Here is an 18,292-nt window from a genome sequence, read left to right on the forward strand (position 1 = left end):
GAGGCAGATAAACTCTTGAGAACTTTGGTTTACAAGCAGCTTTTCCTGCTGCTCCTGGGAATATGCAGGACAGAGAGAACTAACCTCCTTTTTCTAATTAACAAGCAGATGCTCAGAGAAATTACTGGGTTAACTCAAACTTTGAGGGAAGTGAGTGGGTGGGAGGCTCTGGTTAGAACCTGACTTTTTTTATTTTTTTAAATTTTATGGCCACACCCACAGCATATGGACGTTCCTGGGCCAGGGAATGAATCTGACCCACAGCTGCGGCAATGCTGGATTCTTTAACCCACTTTGCTGGCCTGGGGATCGAACCTGTGCCTCTGCAGCAACCCAAGCCACTGCAGTCGGATTCTTTTTTTTCCTCTCATTTTTATTTTTGTCTTTTTAGGGCCGCACCTGCAGTATGTGGGGGTTCCCAGGCTAGGGGTCGAATTGAAGCTGCAGCTGCTGGCCTATACCACAGCTCACAGCAACCCCAGATCTGACCCACAACTGTGACCTATACCACAGCTCACAGCAACACCGGATCCTTGATCCACTGAGCGAGGCCAGGGATTGAACCCCCATCCTTACAAATACCAGTCGGGTTCTTTAACCCTGATCCACAAGGGGAACATCTTGCAGTTGGATTCTTTTTTTTTTTTTTTTTTCTTTTTTTTGTCTTTTTGCCTTTTCTAGGGCCGCTCCCATGGCATATGGAGGTTCCCAGTCTAGGGGTCCAATCAGAGCTGTAGCCGCCAGCCTACGCCACAGCCACAGCAATGCCAGATCCGAGCCGCATCTGCAACCTACACCACGGCTCACGGCAACACCAGATCCTTAACCCACTGAGCAAGGCCAGGGGTCGAACCCGCAACCTCATGGTTGCTAGTCAGATTGGTTAAGCACTGCGCCATGACGGGAACTCCACAGTTGGATTCTTAACTCACTGTGCTTTCAGGAATGGGAACTCCAGAACTTGACTTTTTAATTTTGGCCTCATCCTGTTGCCTTCAGCGCCAGAGAGTGAGGGGAAGCCCCAGTGGAGGAGGTCCAGAGGAGGGCCAAAGGACTCGAAGGGACGGGAGGGTGGCCGAAAGGCACAGGCAGGACCCCCGAGAAAAGGCGAGGAGTTGAGATCCAGTGGCCGGTATGGGGGCACCAGCCTTGCAATCTGATGGACCTGGGGCTTGAGTTGTGATCATTCTTTGTAAAAAGTGAGGTAGTCCCCATTGAGAATTAAAGGAAATAATTTAGTTAAAATTGCCTGACCTTTGGATTTGCCCCATTGTAATCTTGGTGCAGCATTTTGGCCTTGTCTTATCAACGGTGGGAGCCTTTGGAAGCTTTGGGGCAAGAGAGTAGGTGGAAGAAGCAGAGGTATTCTGAACAGTAACATGCCAGGCGGGAGGGCCTGCACTTGAGAGGGCCTTCTGCAGTTGAGAGGACTGAGAGTTGGAAGGCTGAGGGAGGGAAAGAGCCAGAGAAAGGCATCCAGAAGAGTAATCTCCTGGATTTGGTGATGGGCTGGTTGTGGGGAAGGGTGGGTATCTCACTTTGTCCCTTGGCTTTTTATGACTCACTTTACACCATTTCCCTCTTGACTCACTACCGTATTCTTTCTCTTGCAGGAGCCTGTGTGAAATGCAGCAAGGGGGTGTTTGGGGCTGGCCAGGCCTGCCAGGCCATGGGGAACCTCTACCATGATGCATGCTTCACCTGTGCAGCCTGCAGTAAGTGTCTGTGTCTCTGTCTCTGTCTCTCTCTCTCTCTCTCTCTCTGTGTTAGCGGGCAGGGTGAGGAACACAGGGACCAGGGAAGCAAGGAGACAGATGAGCATCCTTCCTGGAGACACTTGTCCCTCGTCCCTCCATGGTCTTACAGGAAGGCTGGACATCGTCCTCTAGAACAGGGTTTTGTATGACAAGCACAAAGCCCAGCAGGGTAAGCTGACTTATCACAGAGTACCAGGAATGACCTGGGGCCACCCTGGCGATCCTGAGCAGTCCCCTGATAACAGCAGGTCTGTCGCGCATATCGGAAGTCTCAGAAGAGTGGGGAGGAAAGCACCGGAATTCATGTTGTCTCCCCCATTGCCAGTTCTCTCTCCCGCCGTGGGCACCAGCCAACAAGAAGGTGATGAACCAATCACTTACCCCCATGTGATCTTTCATTCGGAGGCTGAGTGTGAGTGTGTGCATGAACGCCTGTGTGTGTTCCATCACACGCATACTGGTGCCTCTAAGCAAACACCTGTGGGCATCTATGTACTGCATTACGGGTGTTAAGCCGAAAGCAGCAAATCAGGAGACCAGGCCTGTGCTTAATTTAGCAAACACTGAATTGATGGCAACCACAGGGGAAGATTCTAACATTGTAGGCTTTTGGCCAAGGCTGACTGAGTCATGAACTGTGCTTGTTTCATGGTCTCTACCAAAGATTAATTTTGAGAAGCCTTTTCGAAAAATGTCCCACTGATGTTCTCCAATTCCCTACCCAGGCCAGCAGCTGTCAGTTAAAAGGAAACGTTATAACAAAGGCACAGAATATCTGGGAGGTAGGAGTCTTATCCTCTTGCCTGGCTGTTCACTAGAATCCCTGGGTGGGGAGATTTTAAAAGCCAGTGATGCCTCAGCCCCACCCTGACCAGCAGAATCAGAAGCTTGAGGGGTGAAATTTCTTTCTTTTTGTAAAATTGAAGTATAGTTGATTTACAGTATTGTGTTGGTTTCTGATGTATAGCACAGTGATTCAAATATATATATATATATAAAACTGAATATCTATCTATCTATATATAACAGAATATATATGTTCTTTTTCATATTCCTTTCCATTATGGTTTATCAGAGGATATAGAATGTAGTTCCCTGTGCTAACAGTACACATAGTTGTTTATCTATTTTATGTATAGTTATATAGTAGTTTGCGTCTGCTAATCCCAAACTCCTAATTTATCCCTCCTCCACCCTCTTTCTTCTTTGGCAACTCCCTTTTTATGTCTGAGTCTGTTTCATAGATAAGTTCATTGTGTCATTGTGTTGTATTTTAGATTCCATATATAAATGATAATCATATGGTATTTGTCTTTTTCTTTCTGATTTACTGTACTTAGTATGATAATCTCTAGTTGCATCCATGTTGCTGCAAATGACATTATTTCGTTCTTTGTATGGCTGAGTAGTATTCCATTGTATATATGTACCACATCTTTATCTATTCCTCTGTCTTGACTATTGTGAATAATACTGCAGTGAACATTGGGGTGCATGTATCTTTCTGAATTACAGTTTTGTCTGGATGTATGCTCAGGAATGGGATTACTGGATCACATGGCAACTTTATTTTTCATTTTTTGTGGAACCTCCATACTGTTTTCCATTATGGCCGTACCAGTTACATTCCCAGCAACAGTGGGAAAAAAGGGTTCCCTTTTCCCCACACTGCCTCCAGCATTTATGTATAGGCTTTTTAATGATGGCCATTCTGACCAGTGTGAGGTGGTACTTCATTGTAGTTTTGATTTATATTTCTCTCATAATTAGTGATATTGAGTATCTTTTTATGTGCCTACTGGCCATTCGTATGTCTTCTTTGGAGAAATGTCTGTTTAGGTCTTCTGCCCATTTTTTTGATTGGGTTGGTTTTCTTGTTATTGAATTATGTGGGCTGTTTGTATATTTTGGAAATTAAGCCCTTGTCTGTTGCATCATTTGTAAATATTTTTTCCTGGTCTGTTATTTGTCTTTTTAAAATTATTATTATTGTTTCCTTTGCTGTACAAAAGCTTATAGGTTTGATTAGGTCCCATTTATTTAATTTTGCTTTTATTTCTGTTGCCCTGGTGGACTGACCTAAGAAAACATTGGTACAATATGTGTCAGAGAATGTTTTGCCTGTGTTCTCTTCTAGGAGTTTTATGTCTTCTATTTAAGTCTTTAAGCCATTTTGAGTTTATTTTTGTGTACGGTGTAAGGGAGTTTTCTAACTTCACTGATTTACATGCAGCTGTCCAACTTTGCCATACCACTTACTGAAAGACTATCTCTTTCTACATCGTATATTCCCTTTTTTTTTTTTTTTTTTTTTTGTCTTTTTAGGGCTGCACCCACTGCATATGGAAGTTCCCAGGCTAAGGGTCGAATCAGAGCTACAGCTGCCAGCCTGTGCCACAGCCACAGCAATATGGGATCTGAGCTGTGTCTGTGACCTACACCAGAGCTCATGGCAACGCCTGATCCTTAACCCACTGAGTGAGGCCAGGGATCGAACCTGCATCCTCATGGATACTAGTTGGGTTGTTACTGCTGAGCCACGACAGGAACTCCTCTACATTGTACATTCTTGTCTCCTTTGTTGAAGATTAATTGACCAGACATGTGTGGGTTTATATCTAGGCTCTCTATTCTGTTCATTTGATCCATACAACTATATTTATGCCAATACCATGCTGTTTTGATTATTGTAGCTTTGTAGTACTGTCTGAAATCTGGAAGGGTTATGCCTCCAGCTTTATTCTTTTTCCTCAGGATTGCTTTGGGAATTCTGGGTCTTTTATGGTTCCATGTAAATTTTTGGCTTATTTGTTCTAGTTTTGCGAAAAATGTCATGATAATTTGATAGGGATTGCATTAAATCTGTAGATTGCTTTGGCTTAGTATAGCCATCTTAACAATGTTAATTCTTCCTATCCAGGAGCATGGGATATCATTCCATTTCTTTGAATCATCTTCAGTTTCCTTTATCAATGTTTTGTAGTTCTCAGCATGTAAGTCTTTCTCTAGGGGTGGAATTTCTAGAGTAGGGCACATGTATTGTTTCTCAGCTCCTTGGGTGACTCCCAGGTGTGGCCAGGGCTGGGAACCTGGGATTGGTGCCAGGCTTCTCCTCTTAGAAGCTTCCGCATATGAGAAGGGGAGGGACTTTCTTGGCTGGATTGTGGCACAGCCCTCCAGAGCCTCTTCATTCCTGGTCTGAAGTTCACCAAGTGGACACTGTCCTGACACTCCTTGATGGCAGAGACAAATGCCCGGTTCCAAACCTCAGGCTGCATCCTCCCTGCAGTTTCCCACGAAACACAGGCCTGAGAGTTTAGTTTATGCCTTGATCAGTGCTTACCTTTGTAGGAAAAATTGTGAAAGACTTTGAAATGGATCACAGTTTCCTGAGTGTCTGCAGTGGAACTGCAGGAGTTGTCTGGTTATCGGATTCCCTGCGTCTCTGGGCCTTTCCTTGCCCTTGAGCCATGTTACACCCTGTAAGGTGTAGAATTGTGTTGGCAAGGCCTGCGCCTCTTTTTTTTTTTTTTTTTTTTTTTTTTTGGTCTTTTTTGCCATTTCTTGGGCCGCTCGTGCAGCATATGGAGGTTCCCAGGCTAGGGGCCTAATCGAAGCTGTAGCCGCTGGCCTACGCCAGAGCCACAGCAACGCAGGATGTGAGCCACATCTGTGACCTATACCACAGCTCACGGCAACACCGGATCCTTAACCCACTGAACAAGGCCAGGGATCGAACCTGCCACCTCATGGTTCCTAGTCAGATTGGTTAACCACTGAGCTACAATGGGAACTCCCAAAGGCCCATGCCTCTTGTCAACAGCCATGCAAACTGTGTCTGGCTGGGATGCCATTGATTGTTCGCTTGTGGAGAGCGACCAGTTTTGCATCGTTTAAGCAGATTTACCTTGACATTTCTGGTGGTCTGCATATGGATGGTTCTTTGCAGGCTCCCAGTTGTAACATCTTATTCGTTCTTTATTAACTGTGGAGTTAGATAAAATCTTGGACCTAGGTTTGTGTTTTATCTGTGCAAGAGTTGTGATCTTGCCTTCTTTTACAAATTATCTTTGACATTTGGCTCCTGCAAGTGTTTCTCAGCACTTGCTCTGTCTTTCAGGAAAAAAGAAAATAAATATTGAGCAGAGGCTGTTTTTTTACCTCAAGCGATTGCCATTTGAACTAAGAAAGTTGTTGTGGGAGGGAAACCTGGGGTGAGTCTGTTGGTTCCACCTGTGATTGCTTGATGAGCTGTCAGTTCTTTAATGGGTTGAGTTTATCTTCAAATTAGGACGAACACTTAGGAAGACAGCTGCTTCGGGATGTCTGCTTGCTCCAGCATTTAAGGCCCTTGTGGTCTAGTCTCTGTCTTATTGCTTCCTACTTGCTCATCACAAGCACACTGAATTCCACTCTTCCACATCCGCTCAGTAGAACTGCCTCTTCCCACTCCCTTCATGCATTGAAATTCTGTCCAGCCTTTAGGACCGAGCTCCAATGCCTCCTCTTCCAGGAAGCCTTCCTTGTTCCCTGAGTTGGAAGGAATCTTTCTCCTGAACTGGGCATGCCCTGCCTTCTCACATATAAGCATGAACCACCCTCTCTGTGACTCTGGTGCCAGCAAACCAGGCACTAGAACAGAGTTGCTGAAGGAAACTCTGAGTTCCCCATCAGAAAGTGAGGGTGGTAACATTCCTGCTGTGGGGTAGGCTTCCTCCCCACTCACAGGGAGCAGTTGGAGACCCAGGAACGTGTCTGAGTGGCTTCTTGTGGATGCCAGAAATCATTTGCCTCTGTTCATTTCACTTACTGCTGCCCTGTAGCTGCTTTCAGCAGAGGCAAGCCCAGGGTATTGCACATCCTAGCTCCATGGGTCCTCAACTGTGTCTCTGTGAGCCTGAGCACGTGGACGTGCACAGCTGGAGGAAGGCTGCTGCTTCGATGGTAGAAGAGAAAATGGGGCCAGAAGGGGGAAGAGAATTTCTCAAGGTTGACAAGCTCACAGTGGAGTTCCTTTTATTTATTTTTTTATTTTAATTTTTTTCTTTCCAGGGCTGCACCTGCGGTGTATGGAGGTTCCCAGGCTAGGGGTCCAATCGGAGCTGTAGCTACTGGTCTATGCTACAGCCACAGCCATGCCAGATCTGAGCTGCGCCTGCGACCTACACCACAGCTCACGGCAACGCTGGATCCTTAGCCCACTGAGCGAGGCCAGGGAGCAAACGGGCAACCTCATGGTTCTTACTTGGAATCGTTAACCACTGAGCCATGATGGGAACTCCAGGAGTTCCTTTTATAGCTCAGCAGTAATGAACCCAACTAGTAGCTATGAGGATGTGAGTTCGATCCATTGCCTCACTCAGTCGGTTAAGGATCTGGTGTTGCCAAGAGGTTACAGGCATGGCTCAGATCTGGCATTGCTGTGGCCATGGCGTAGGTCAGTAGCTGTAGCTCTGATTTGACACCTAGCCTGGGAACTTCCATATGCCACAGATGTGGCCCTAAAAAACAAAATAAAGAAAAGGAAGGAAGGGAGGGAGGAATGGAGGAAGGAGGGAAGAAAGACATGCCAGCGGTGCCTATATCCCTGGCCCATACTCCAAAAGGGATAATGCTGAAGCAGAAGGGCTAGTGATTGCAGTGCAGGTTGTAGGATGCTGAGCAGCCAGTTGTGGGCATGGCCAAGTGTGCTTACCTGTAGCTCCCTTCTGAGGGGTGGCCAAGAACCCACACCTCATCACTGATAAGACTGTCTCGTCTCCTGGAGACTCTCTGACAGCAGCCCCTTCCAAGCCTCCCATCCTGTGTCCTGGGATGATTCCCAAGGTCTCCCGTGCCTAGACAACCTCAGAATCTAGATGGTGCAAGTTCTCTGGTTCCACCTGCAATGAGCAACAATATTTAGTTCATTTTCAGTTCTGAGAACAACATAACAGCCACAAAGAAAATTTTAAAGACAGAAACCTGTTTAGTTTTCATCATAGAACAGTTATTTTCACTAATACTTTCCCACTTTTCCTTCTAGATTTTATCCAAATTTGTAGGTTTTTTTAGAGCTGTGATCATAGTGTGTTAACAGTGCTGTACCTTTTTTTTTTTTTTTTTTTTACTTTTTAGGATCATACCCATGGCATATGGAGGTTCCCAGGCTAGGGGTCGAATCAGAGCTGTAGCCGCTGGCCTACGCCACAGCCACAATTTGGGATCTGAGCCGCGTCTTTGACCTACACCACAACTCATGGCAATGCCGGATCCTTAACCCACTGAGCAAGGCCAGGGATCGAACCCGCACCCTCGTGGATGCTAGTTGGGTTCGTTAACCACTGAGCCACGATGGGAACTCCTCATGCTGTATCCTTTTTGATTGAATATTCATGTCATAAATTCACCCATGTCTCTGTAATCTTCATAATAATCATTTTAACAGTTACACAGTCGTTGACTGAGCTGTCCCATGGTTTGATGGCCCATAGCGGTCCCAGATTTGTTGGTTATTACATGTCGAGCCAGTGAATGTCTTTGTGCCTGCATGTTTTTCTCCCTCTGCTGAATTGTTTCCTTGGTGTTTGTTCGCAGGGGTAAGCATTCAGGGTGAGGTGTGTGGGCGTTTCTGTGGTCTGTTGAAGTTCTTTCTTGATGTGCTCCTCAGTGGCAGTGGGTGTGTTTGGTTGTCATGGAGATGTGTATTGTGGGTCTCCCTCTCCCCCACAGGCTCTGCCCACCCAGGGTGGCCATGCCCCCAACTGGACACTCTCAGGAGCTGCTGGCACAGCATGGGACAGGAGGGGGTCAGTAGAGAGGCCAGGCGTGGCCTTGGCTGCCGGCCACTTGTTATGTGTCTGGACACGGTGTGTCAAGTGGCCTGTCTGAGGAGAAGCTGGCGCCTGTCTATGGCTTGAGAGAGGCAGAACGAGAAGGAAGACAAAGTGTGCTGGACTTGTGGGGTCAAGTGGAGTTACTTTGGCACCTTCTAGAATAGACTATGAGGGAGAGAGAAGGTCAGGCTCTGTGTCCTCACCTCAGGCTGTTTTAGGTCCAAAAAGTAAGATTTTGTTCATTTTGTAAAGGCGAAATAAATTCTGTCCTGGAGTCTCGGTGAAACCATTTTGCCGTGTTTGTGGCCTCTCTTATTTCTCAGCCATTATGAGTTGGAAAATGGTGGACTAGATAAGAGATACTCCTGCCAGAAGCCCATGGACTTGAGGTACCCTGGTCTTAGGGGTGGGGGTTGGGGGGAGTGGGTAGTTCCAAGGCCAATGGGGATTATGCCCAGGACAGTCCTGAGCTCAGAGGAAGGCAACCCAAGGCCAGATGAGGTCCACTCATGGGACAGGGCTGGGAAGTGCAGGTCACGGCCAAAACAGGTGACTCTGAGTGTTGTGCCCTAGTGCTTACATTCCTGAGTAGGGGATGCACGGTGGTCAACCAACCATCCTTCAGGGAAAAACCAACATAACTAAGAATATAGAATATATGCCATTGCCCCTGTCACCTTCCCAAATCCAAACATCCAGGCCTGGTAAAGATTGTACAGGGATTTTATAGTGAAACCTCTGATTTAGATCCAAGGGGAAAGTTCATTGGCGTGAAAGTATCTAGAACACTAGAAAGTGCCATTTCTTTCCTTCAGGTAAGTAAAACAAGTAGAAGCAGAGTTCCTGTCATGGCTCAGTGGAAACGAATCTGACTAGTAACCATGAGGACGCAGGTTCGACTCCTGGTCTTGCTCAGTGGGTTGAGGATCTGGCTTTGCCATAAGCTGTGGTGTAGGTCACAGGCGTGGCTCAGAATCAGTGTTGCTGTGACTGTGGTGTAGGCCAGCAGCTGTAGCCTGGGAACTTACATATGCTGCAGGTGTGGCCCTAAAAAGACCAAAAAAAAAAAAGCCTAGGGCTAAGCCCACTGTGTGGGACAGAGTGAATAAATCTTAGTGAATAAATCAGTGACTCATGATTCATCAACCAGTAAGTTCACATTGGAGGCACAGGAGGAACCTTAGAGGTTGTTTTGTTTCTCTTACCAAGTCCAAGTGCTGCCTCTGAAATCATGTTAGCCTTTTTCATTGACTTTGTGTATGCTGTCTTATCAACCCAGCCTTTGGAGATGCCATAGTTCTGAAATAGTGGAGGTTGATTTAGAGCTGTCTTCCTTGGAGTTCCTGTCATGGCGCAGCGGAAACGAATCAGACTAGGAATAATGAGGTTGTGGGTTCCATCCCTGACTTGGCTCAGTGGGTTAAAGGATCCAACGTTGCCGTGAGCTGTGGAGTAGGTCGCAGACAGGGCTTGGATCTGGTGTTGCTGTGACTTTGACGTAGGCCAGCAGTTGTAGCTCCGATTAGACTCCTAGCCTGGGAACCTCCATATGCCGAGAGCTCAGCCCTAAAAAGTGGGGAAAAAAAAAAAAAAATCTAGAGTGGTCTTCTTTTTTTTTTTTTTTTTTTTTTTTTTTGTCTTTTTGCCTTTTCCTGAGCCCTGCGGCATATGGAGATTCCCAGGCTAGGGGTCTAATCAGAGCTGTAGCCACCGGCCTACGCCAGAGCCAGAGCAATACCAGATCCAAGCTGCCTCTGCAACTCACACCACAGCTCACGGCAACGCCGGATCCTTAACACACTGAGCAAGGCCAGGGGTTGAACCTGCAACTTCATGGTTCCTAGTCGGATTCGTTAACCACTGCGCCATGACGGGAACTCCTAGAGTGGTCTTCCTTAAATTTGCAGCAGGCCTGCTTTGGTAAGAGTCATCTTAGTGTTTATAAGCAATTCACAGGCGAGCTTCCTACCTTATAGTTGGCCTGACCCTGCCCTGAGTCCTCTACCCACAGTAGCTCATGAAATCCTTGTAACTCTTCAGCGTTATTATCACCCCCGTGTTACAGGTGACCAGAGGCTGGGAGAGTTTAGTTTGCTTGTGATTGGTTACCTCAGTGTTAAATAGCCTGCTTGACACTTGAACCGGGGCCAAGTAGAACCATGGCCCTTGCTTGCAGCTGCTGTATCAAATTAGCTTTGCTTAGAGAAACTGTGCACTAAGGAAAGGCAGCTGGGATCTTACCATGATGTCTCAGCTGCAGCCTGGGGGCTGTGTGACAGCAAAGGTTGGGTTTTCAGATGCTTTTGAGTTGCGAATTCATAAGAGTGCCCTGAGACTTAGAAGGGGGGAACTAGAATTCAGTAGGGAGTCGGATGCACCCATAGGGGAGAAATGGATTCAGAACTTTGATTGGAAGTCTGTTTCTGGAGTTCCCTGGTGGTGCAGTGGGATAAAGATCTGGAATTGTCACTGCTGGGGCACAGTTTGATCCCTGGTCTAGGAACTTTTGTATGCCACAGGCACAGCCAGAAAAAAAAGAAAAAACCAAAAACCCAGAAGTCTGTTCCTTTTTAAGGCTTTTGATCTCTGAATTTCTGAGCTGTTGAGTCATCCCAATATTTTTCATCATATTCAGCATTTAGGGGATGAGTCAGCTGGATTTAGGGAAAAAGCTGAAGAGGAAGAATGTGAGAAAAGGAGAGCGGGTCCACACAGAGGACATCAGTGGGCGAGGGTGAGATCAGGAAACGACCAAAATAGACAGAGCTGGGCAAAGGGCTGTGCGAGTCGGAGAGTGGAGGTGGAGGAGAGGTAGGCTTTTACTTGGCCTGTGGTCAGAGGGTCGTGTGTCCCTCTCCAGCAAACCCAGTTCTGCTGGGTGCACCGGAACTGGAACCAGACTTGGTTTCCCAGATCAGTCATTGTTGATGTAAATCAGAGGCTGTGAAGTCCTGACAGTGGGGGAATATCAGCTTCTTTGTGCCTGTGACATTAAAGGAGGATGGGATTTTTGAGCTGTGTCGTGAGGGTAACTCCAATGTGCCCTGCATCCTTAGTTGCCACATCTGCATTTCAGGTGCCTGATCTTTGCACAGGCATGGTCTGGGGGGAGATCTGCACCCTTTCCTCCAGTAATCCCAGACCAAGGTGAGACCTGGCGGTGTGCAGTGTCTCCTGGACTCTGAGAGCAGAGTGCAGTGCTCTGACATGGGGTGGGGGGCACTTTGCCCTAATTAGCATGAAGATGTCGCACTGGATGTCTCATCTCAGAGCCAGAATCCTGGATTTGGGAGTGAGATCTGCGGAGGTCTGAGCTTTATTCTGGCATCGTATTCACTGCTCAGGTCTCCGTGGTGCCCTCGTTTTGCTAAGAGCATCTCTTCTCAAAAGTTCTCTGGCTCAAATGTTCTTCTCTTAGACTTCTATCCCCAACTCTGGTCTGGCCCTCTGATGATTAATCTTGTGTCAGCTTGACTGGGCCACAGGGTGCCTATGTTTGGTCAAACATTTTTCTGGGTGTGTTTCTGAGGGTGTTTCTAGATGGAAGCAGCAATCGGTAGACTGGGTAAAACTCCCCCTCATGTGGGTGGTCCTCACCCAATCAGTTGAAGGACTGAACTGAATCCAAAAGCAGACCCTCCTGGAGTAAGGGGGTTTCCTCCTGCCTGTCTGACTTGAACAGCTGCGTTTGGACTGGAACTGCACCGTTGCTGTCCTGGGCCTCCAGCCTGCTGACTGCAGATCTGGGGCTTGTCAACACTCATAATCATGTGAGCCAACTCCTTATAACCAATAAATCTCTCTCCCTCCCTCCATCTCCCTTCCCTGCCTTCCCCATATGTATACTGACAGTTTCCATCAGTGCTGCCATGCCTCTGACATGGGTGCTGCTATGCGCCACTGTGGAATATTTGCTCCATTGTCTCATGCCCTTCGTGTGTCCCAACCACACTCATTTCCATAAGAGGAAGTAGAGCCCCAGAGTGGTTGCATAGCTGCAATCTAGGAGAGTGGTATGTACCTGGGTGGGAAGAAACACGAGGGTGACAAGACACTGGGGTAGGGGATGTTTGGTGTGACTGTGGGCTCCAGGGCACTCAGGCTAGAGACAGTGGCAAGAAAGAATGGGGAGAGTGTCTAACTATTCTGATTTACCCTTGATCTGACACTTTTGGTATAATACTGAGCACATGATTAATACCAAATAAATGTTGGAGGGCATAAAGGTGGCGCTTACCCATTGCCCTGTACCCATAAGCTATCACTCCCAATTCCCCACCCCTCTTTTCTAGGGGTGGGGAACCACTCATCTATAGACTTGCCTATTCTGGCTGTTTCATATAAAAAGAATCATATAATATGTGGTCTTTTGTAACTGGCTTCTTTCACTTAGCATAATATGATCCACATCATCTGTGTTATAGCCCGTATCAGAACCTAATTTTTTTATGGCTGAATAATAATTCATTGTATGCATAGACCACATTTTATTTATCCATTCACTTCTTGGCTATTATAAATAATGATGCTATGAAGATTCCTGTGGCATGGCATTTTTTTTCCCCCATGCTTGGGGTTTGCGGAAGCTCCTGGGCCAGGGACCAAACCTGAAGCACAAAAGCACCTTGAGCCATAGCAGTGACAATGCCAAGCCCGTAACCACTAGGCCACCAGAGGACTCCTCCTGTGCATATTTTTGTGTGGACATATTTTTTCACTTCTCTTGGATAGATACTTAGGTGTGGAATTGCTGGGTCATATGGTAACGATGTTTGAGTTTTGGGAATGTTCTACAAAGTGGCTGTACCATTTTACTTTCTCATCAGCAATGTATTTTTTTTTTTTAAACATTGCCCATTTTTTTAATCGGAATCAAGTTACTCAAGGGGAAGGGATTACATAAGACCGTAAATAGCAGGATCGCTGAGGCCATCTTAGAAGATGCTGACTGCAGTGGCTATCTGGCAACCTAAAGGGAGAGTCTTCTTGGGACTGAAACCAGCCCAGAGGCAAACACAGTTGAGAAATAGGAGGAGGAGTTCCCGTCGTGGCGCAGTGGTTAACGAATCGGACTAGGAACCATGAGGTTGCGGGTTCGGTCCCTGCCCTTGCTCAGTGGGTTAACGATCCGGCGTTGCCGTGAGCTGTGGTGTAGGTTGCAGACGCGGCTTGGATCCCGAGTTGCTGTGGCTCTGGCGTAGGCTGGTGGCTACAGCTCCGATTCAACCCCTAGCCTGGGAACCTCCATATGCCGCGGGAGCGGCCCAAGAAATAGCAACAACAACAACAACAAAAAACAAAACAAAACAAAAAAAAGAAATAGGAGGAGACATACTTGTGACACCACTTAGGCCTGCGGGGATCTGGACAATTCTGAAGCCAACCACTCACTGGCATCCTAATTACTGGAACTAATTACTTTTCTTTGTTAAAGAAAAGATTCCATTTGCACTGGGTTTTAGTCACTTGCAATTGAAAGACTCCTGATTAACATATAAATAATTTGGACAGGTTCTTTGGGTTTCCTGGAACAAAGATGTGCCTAGGTCACCTTAAGAACAAAGTGTTTGCTGAAAGGATGCTGGTGGTCCAGCAGCACCTGGAGCCTTTTCGTGGAGTGGGTCAGTTCTGGAGGTGGAAGGCTCTCTGTCCCTCCAGGTGCTTGTCTTCTTCAGTGAATCTGCTTTTTGCCCACTGCTGATGGGCCATTTCTCCTCCATGGTGTGTATCCTTTCGCCCACACTCCCTGCTGCCTCTGATTTCCAGCCTGCACAAGACTCTTGATGGCCCCTCTGTACTCTCAGTGCATCTATTTTCTGTCTTATCTCCTACCACTTACTCACACCCCCCTGCTTCTCTTTCCAGTGTAGATTCAGGAGGGTGACTCTGATGGGTGGAGGTCATCCTTTTGAGCCAGGCTGTTTCACAGGTGGTTTGACAGACCTGGGACTGCCTATCAGGTGGATCATGGGGTGGACTCATGAGGGCTTCCTAGGGGCTCTGGGCACAGCAGGCATTCTGTGGCTTCTCTTGTCTAAGACATAAGGCAAGCCTGTGTGTGTGTGTCTTTTTAGGGCCAAACTGATGGCATATGGAAGTTCCCAGGCTAAGGGTCAAATCGGAGCTAGCCTATGCCACGACCATAGCAACTCGGGATCTGAGTCATATCTGCAACCTACACCACAGCTCACGGCAACACCAGATCCTTAACCCACTGAGCTGTATGAGGATTCTAATAGTACCACATTCTTGCCAACACTTGTGATTGTCCAACTTTTTGATTCTAACCATCCTAGGGACTGTGGAGTTGAATCTCAAGGTGGTTTTGTTTTGCATTTCCTCCATGACTGATGATGTGGAGCATCTTTTCATGGGCCTATTTGGATGTCTTATTTGGAGAAATGTCTATTTAGATCCTTTACCCATTTGGGTTATTGGGTTTTGTATTATTGAGTTCTAATTGTTCTTTATATGTTCTACATATGTTTCCTATTAGATGTATAATTTGCTGATAATTTCCCTCATTTTGTGCCCTGCTTCACTTTCTTGATGTTATTATTTGCAGCACAAAAGTTTTTAATTTTGATGTAGTCTAATTTATCAGTTTTTTCTTTTGTTTCTTTTGGTCTTGGTGCTTTATCTAAGAAAACATTGCCCTACCAAAGGTCATGAAGATTCATGCCCATGTTTTCTTTTAAGAATTTTATAATTTTAGCTCTTAGGTTGAGCTCTTTGATCCATTTTGAGTTGATGTGTGTACGTGCTGTGAGGCAGTGACCTGACTTTATTCTTTTGCAAGTAGATAGCCAGTTTTCCTAGCACCAGCTGTTGAAAAGACTATTCGTTCCCAGTTGGATTATCTTGGCAAATTCATCAAAAATTAATTAACCCTAAATGTAAGGGTTTATTTCTGGTCTCTCAATTTTATTCCGTTGCTCTGGTGAATTATCTTTTAAAGAGATTTAACTAAGAAGAAAAAAATCTTATTTATCTATGCAGTTACTATTTCTGGTCCTCTTCATTCCCTTGTAGAGATCCAGATTTTCATCTGGTACCATTTTCTTTCTCCTTGAAAGAGTTCACCTAATTTTTTTTTTTTTTTAACATATAGTACAGCTCTGCCTATGATGAATTCCTTTAGCTTTTATTTTTAAAATTTTATTTATTTATTTATTTTTGGTCTTTTTGCCATTTCTTGAGCCGCTCCCATGGCATATGGAGGTTCCCAGACTAGGGGTCGAATTGGAACTGTAGCTGCTGGCCTACGCCAGAGCCGCAGCAACGCTGGATCTGAGCCACATCTGCAATCTACACCACAGCTCACGGCAACATCGGATCCTTAGCCCACTGAGCAAGGCCAGGGATCAAACCGGCAACCTCATGGTTCCTAGTCGGATTCATTAACCACTGAGCCACGACAGGAACTCCTCTTTTAGCTTCTGATTGTCTGAATTCATCTTTATTTCACTTTGGTTTTAAAAGATATTTTTTGCTGGGTACAGAATTCTAGGTCTTTGATTTTTAGAGATGTGTCTTGCTGTTTGCTTGCTTGTATTGTGTTCAATAAGAAATCCAATGCCAGGAGTTCCCCAGTGGCTTAGTGGTTGGGGGTTCAGCATCATCACTGCAGTGGCTGCGGTTGCTGCTGTGGTGTGGGTCCAATCCCTGACCCGGAAACTTTTGCATGCCATGGGCATGGCCAAAAAAAAAAAAAATTCAATGCCATCTTTATCTTTGTCTCTCTGTATGTAACATGTCTTTTTCCTCTGATTAAGATTTTCCTTATTATTGATTTTGAGAAGTTTTTTAAAAATTTTTCTTTTTATGATACAGAAGTTCCCAGGTCGGAGATCGAATCGGAGGTGCAGCTGCCAGCCTATGCCACAGCCACAGCAACACCAGATCTGAGCTGCATCTGTGACCTATGCCATAGCTTGTGGCAACGCAGGGTCCTTAACCTACAGAGGCCAGGAATTGAACCCACATCCTCACCAACACTATGTTGGGTTCTTAACTCACTGAGCCACAATGGGAACTTGGATTTTGAGACATTTGGTGATGCTCTCCCTTGACACACTTGTGCTTGGGTTTGTTGAGCTTTTTGGATCTGTGAGTTGATGGTGTTCATCAAATCTAGAATATTTTTGGCAATCATTTCTTCCAATTTTCTGCCACACTCTCTCTCCTCCCTCCTTCGGGGACTCCGGTGGCCTCTTGGTGAAGTGTCTGGAAGTTTTCTCACAGCTCACTTAATGGTCTTTTCATTTTATTCATTCTTTTCCTCTCTGTTGCATTTTGTACAGTTGCTGGTGTTTTGCTTTTAATTTCACAGCTATTTTCTCCTGCATCATGTAATTTGCTTTTAATCCCATTCAATATATCTTTCATCTCAGTCATTTTGCTTTTTACCTCTAGCAGTTCAGTTGGGGCCTTTAAAAAATATCTTCTGTGTCTCTCTTTTAACTTTGGGGGCATATGGCACAGAGTAACAATAACTTATAATGCCCTTCTTTACTAGTAATTCTAATGTCTGTGTCAGATCTGGGTTGATTTCCAGAGACTGATTACTTTGGTCACTATGGGTGGTGTTTTCTTGCCTCTTTGCAAGCCTAATAATCTTTGATTGGTTGCTGCACATTGTGAACTGTACCTTGTTTGAGTCCTGGATATTTTTATATTCTGTGAAATCTTGAGCATTATATCTTCTGGGGTTGCAGACACATTATTTGGAAAGGGTCCTTTCCAGTGTGGATTTTATGATTTGCTAAGTGCGTTTAGAGCAGAGCCCAGTCTAGGGCTCATCATTTCCCCCTCCTGGGGCAAAACCTTTCTGAGCGTTTTACTCAGCATCCCGTGGATTATTATGTTTTCCCAGACTGTTTCTGGCCCTTGTGAACACCAGGCACTATTTTCTCTCATCCTTTCGGAGGATTTTTACTACCCGCCGTGGTAAGTTTCCTCACATGCATGTGCTGAATGGTGCTCTGCCAAATACTCAGAAGAGACCCTCTGCCACACTCTAGGATTTTTTTCTGGGTGCAGTGTTCTCTTCTCTGACCCAGATGATGATGATCTGGAAGAGTGGGCTTGGAAAACAAAAAGAGAGTGGATTCCTAAAACTGTAAGGAAACAGGCTCAGGAGTATCCGGTGAGAACAGAATTGGAGTGTAGAGCAGGCAACCCAGAGTGTGGTCCTCGACCAGTGCCGGCCAGTGAGGCTAGAAATGGAGGCTTTTCCTAACAGTTTCAACAGAAATTGGAACCATTCGTAACAATTTGACAGAGGATATTGGGGCTTGGATTTCCTATGGTTCATTTCCCCACATTATTGTGTTTTACGAGAAAATAAGTCCAACAGAATAAAAACAAAACCTGGCCCTTTACTGAGAAGGAAGAAGTGACCTGGAGGATTTGGACCAAGAGGCAGCCAGAGGTGGATATGATTTGTAGCTTCAGTAATGGAAGGTTATTGACGGGATCCTGGCAGCAGTGACTATGCCATATCCTTCGTATGAGCAGCACTGTGCCATTTCCCCACTGTGATCGGCTTCCCAGCTCCCTCTGTGGAGGAGCCCCGGGGGTTTAGGGGACCAGCCAGCCTCCCACAGGAAGTGGCAAAGCCAAGGACCCCAGCCCGAGAGCTTCCCCACTTTGCTCCTCCTGCCTTCTTCCTTGTCCCACTGGGACAGATCAGCCTGCAGAATCCAGGTTGATCTGTTC

The 18,292-nt window shown here is 46.0% G+C and overlaps 1 protein-coding gene across 3 annotated transcripts in view; it reads left to right on the forward strand.

Annotated features, from left to right (window-relative positions):
* Nucleotides 1-18,292, forward strand: part of LIMD1 (LIM domain containing 1) — an 84,014-nt gene that overhangs the window by 36,593 nt on the left and 29,129 nt on the right. For 2 of the 3 annotated variants that reach the window (XR_014822946.1, XM_021068638.2), the window contains exon 2: nt 1,614-1,715. Coding sequence is in view for 1 of the 3 variants with exons in the window: in XM_021068638.2 (XP_020924297.1) it covers nt 1,614-1,715 (102 nt within the window). In the remaining 2 variants the exon portion in view is untranslated. Of the gene's footprint in view, nt 1-1,613; nt 2,848-5,347; nt 5,894-18,292 lie in introns of those variants that run through there. The other variant, XR_014822947.1, reaches the window with a different exon arrangement.

This window comes from Sus scrofa, chromosome 13, assembly GCF_054392235.1.
Source record: "Sus scrofa isolate SSC_HxYL_T2T_F1_AM1 chromosome 13, Sscrofa_HxYL_maternal_Yorkshire_Landrace_v2.0, whole genome shotgun sequence".
Taxonomy (NCBI): domain Eukaryota; kingdom Metazoa; phylum Chordata; class Mammalia; order Artiodactyla; family Suidae; genus Sus; species Sus scrofa.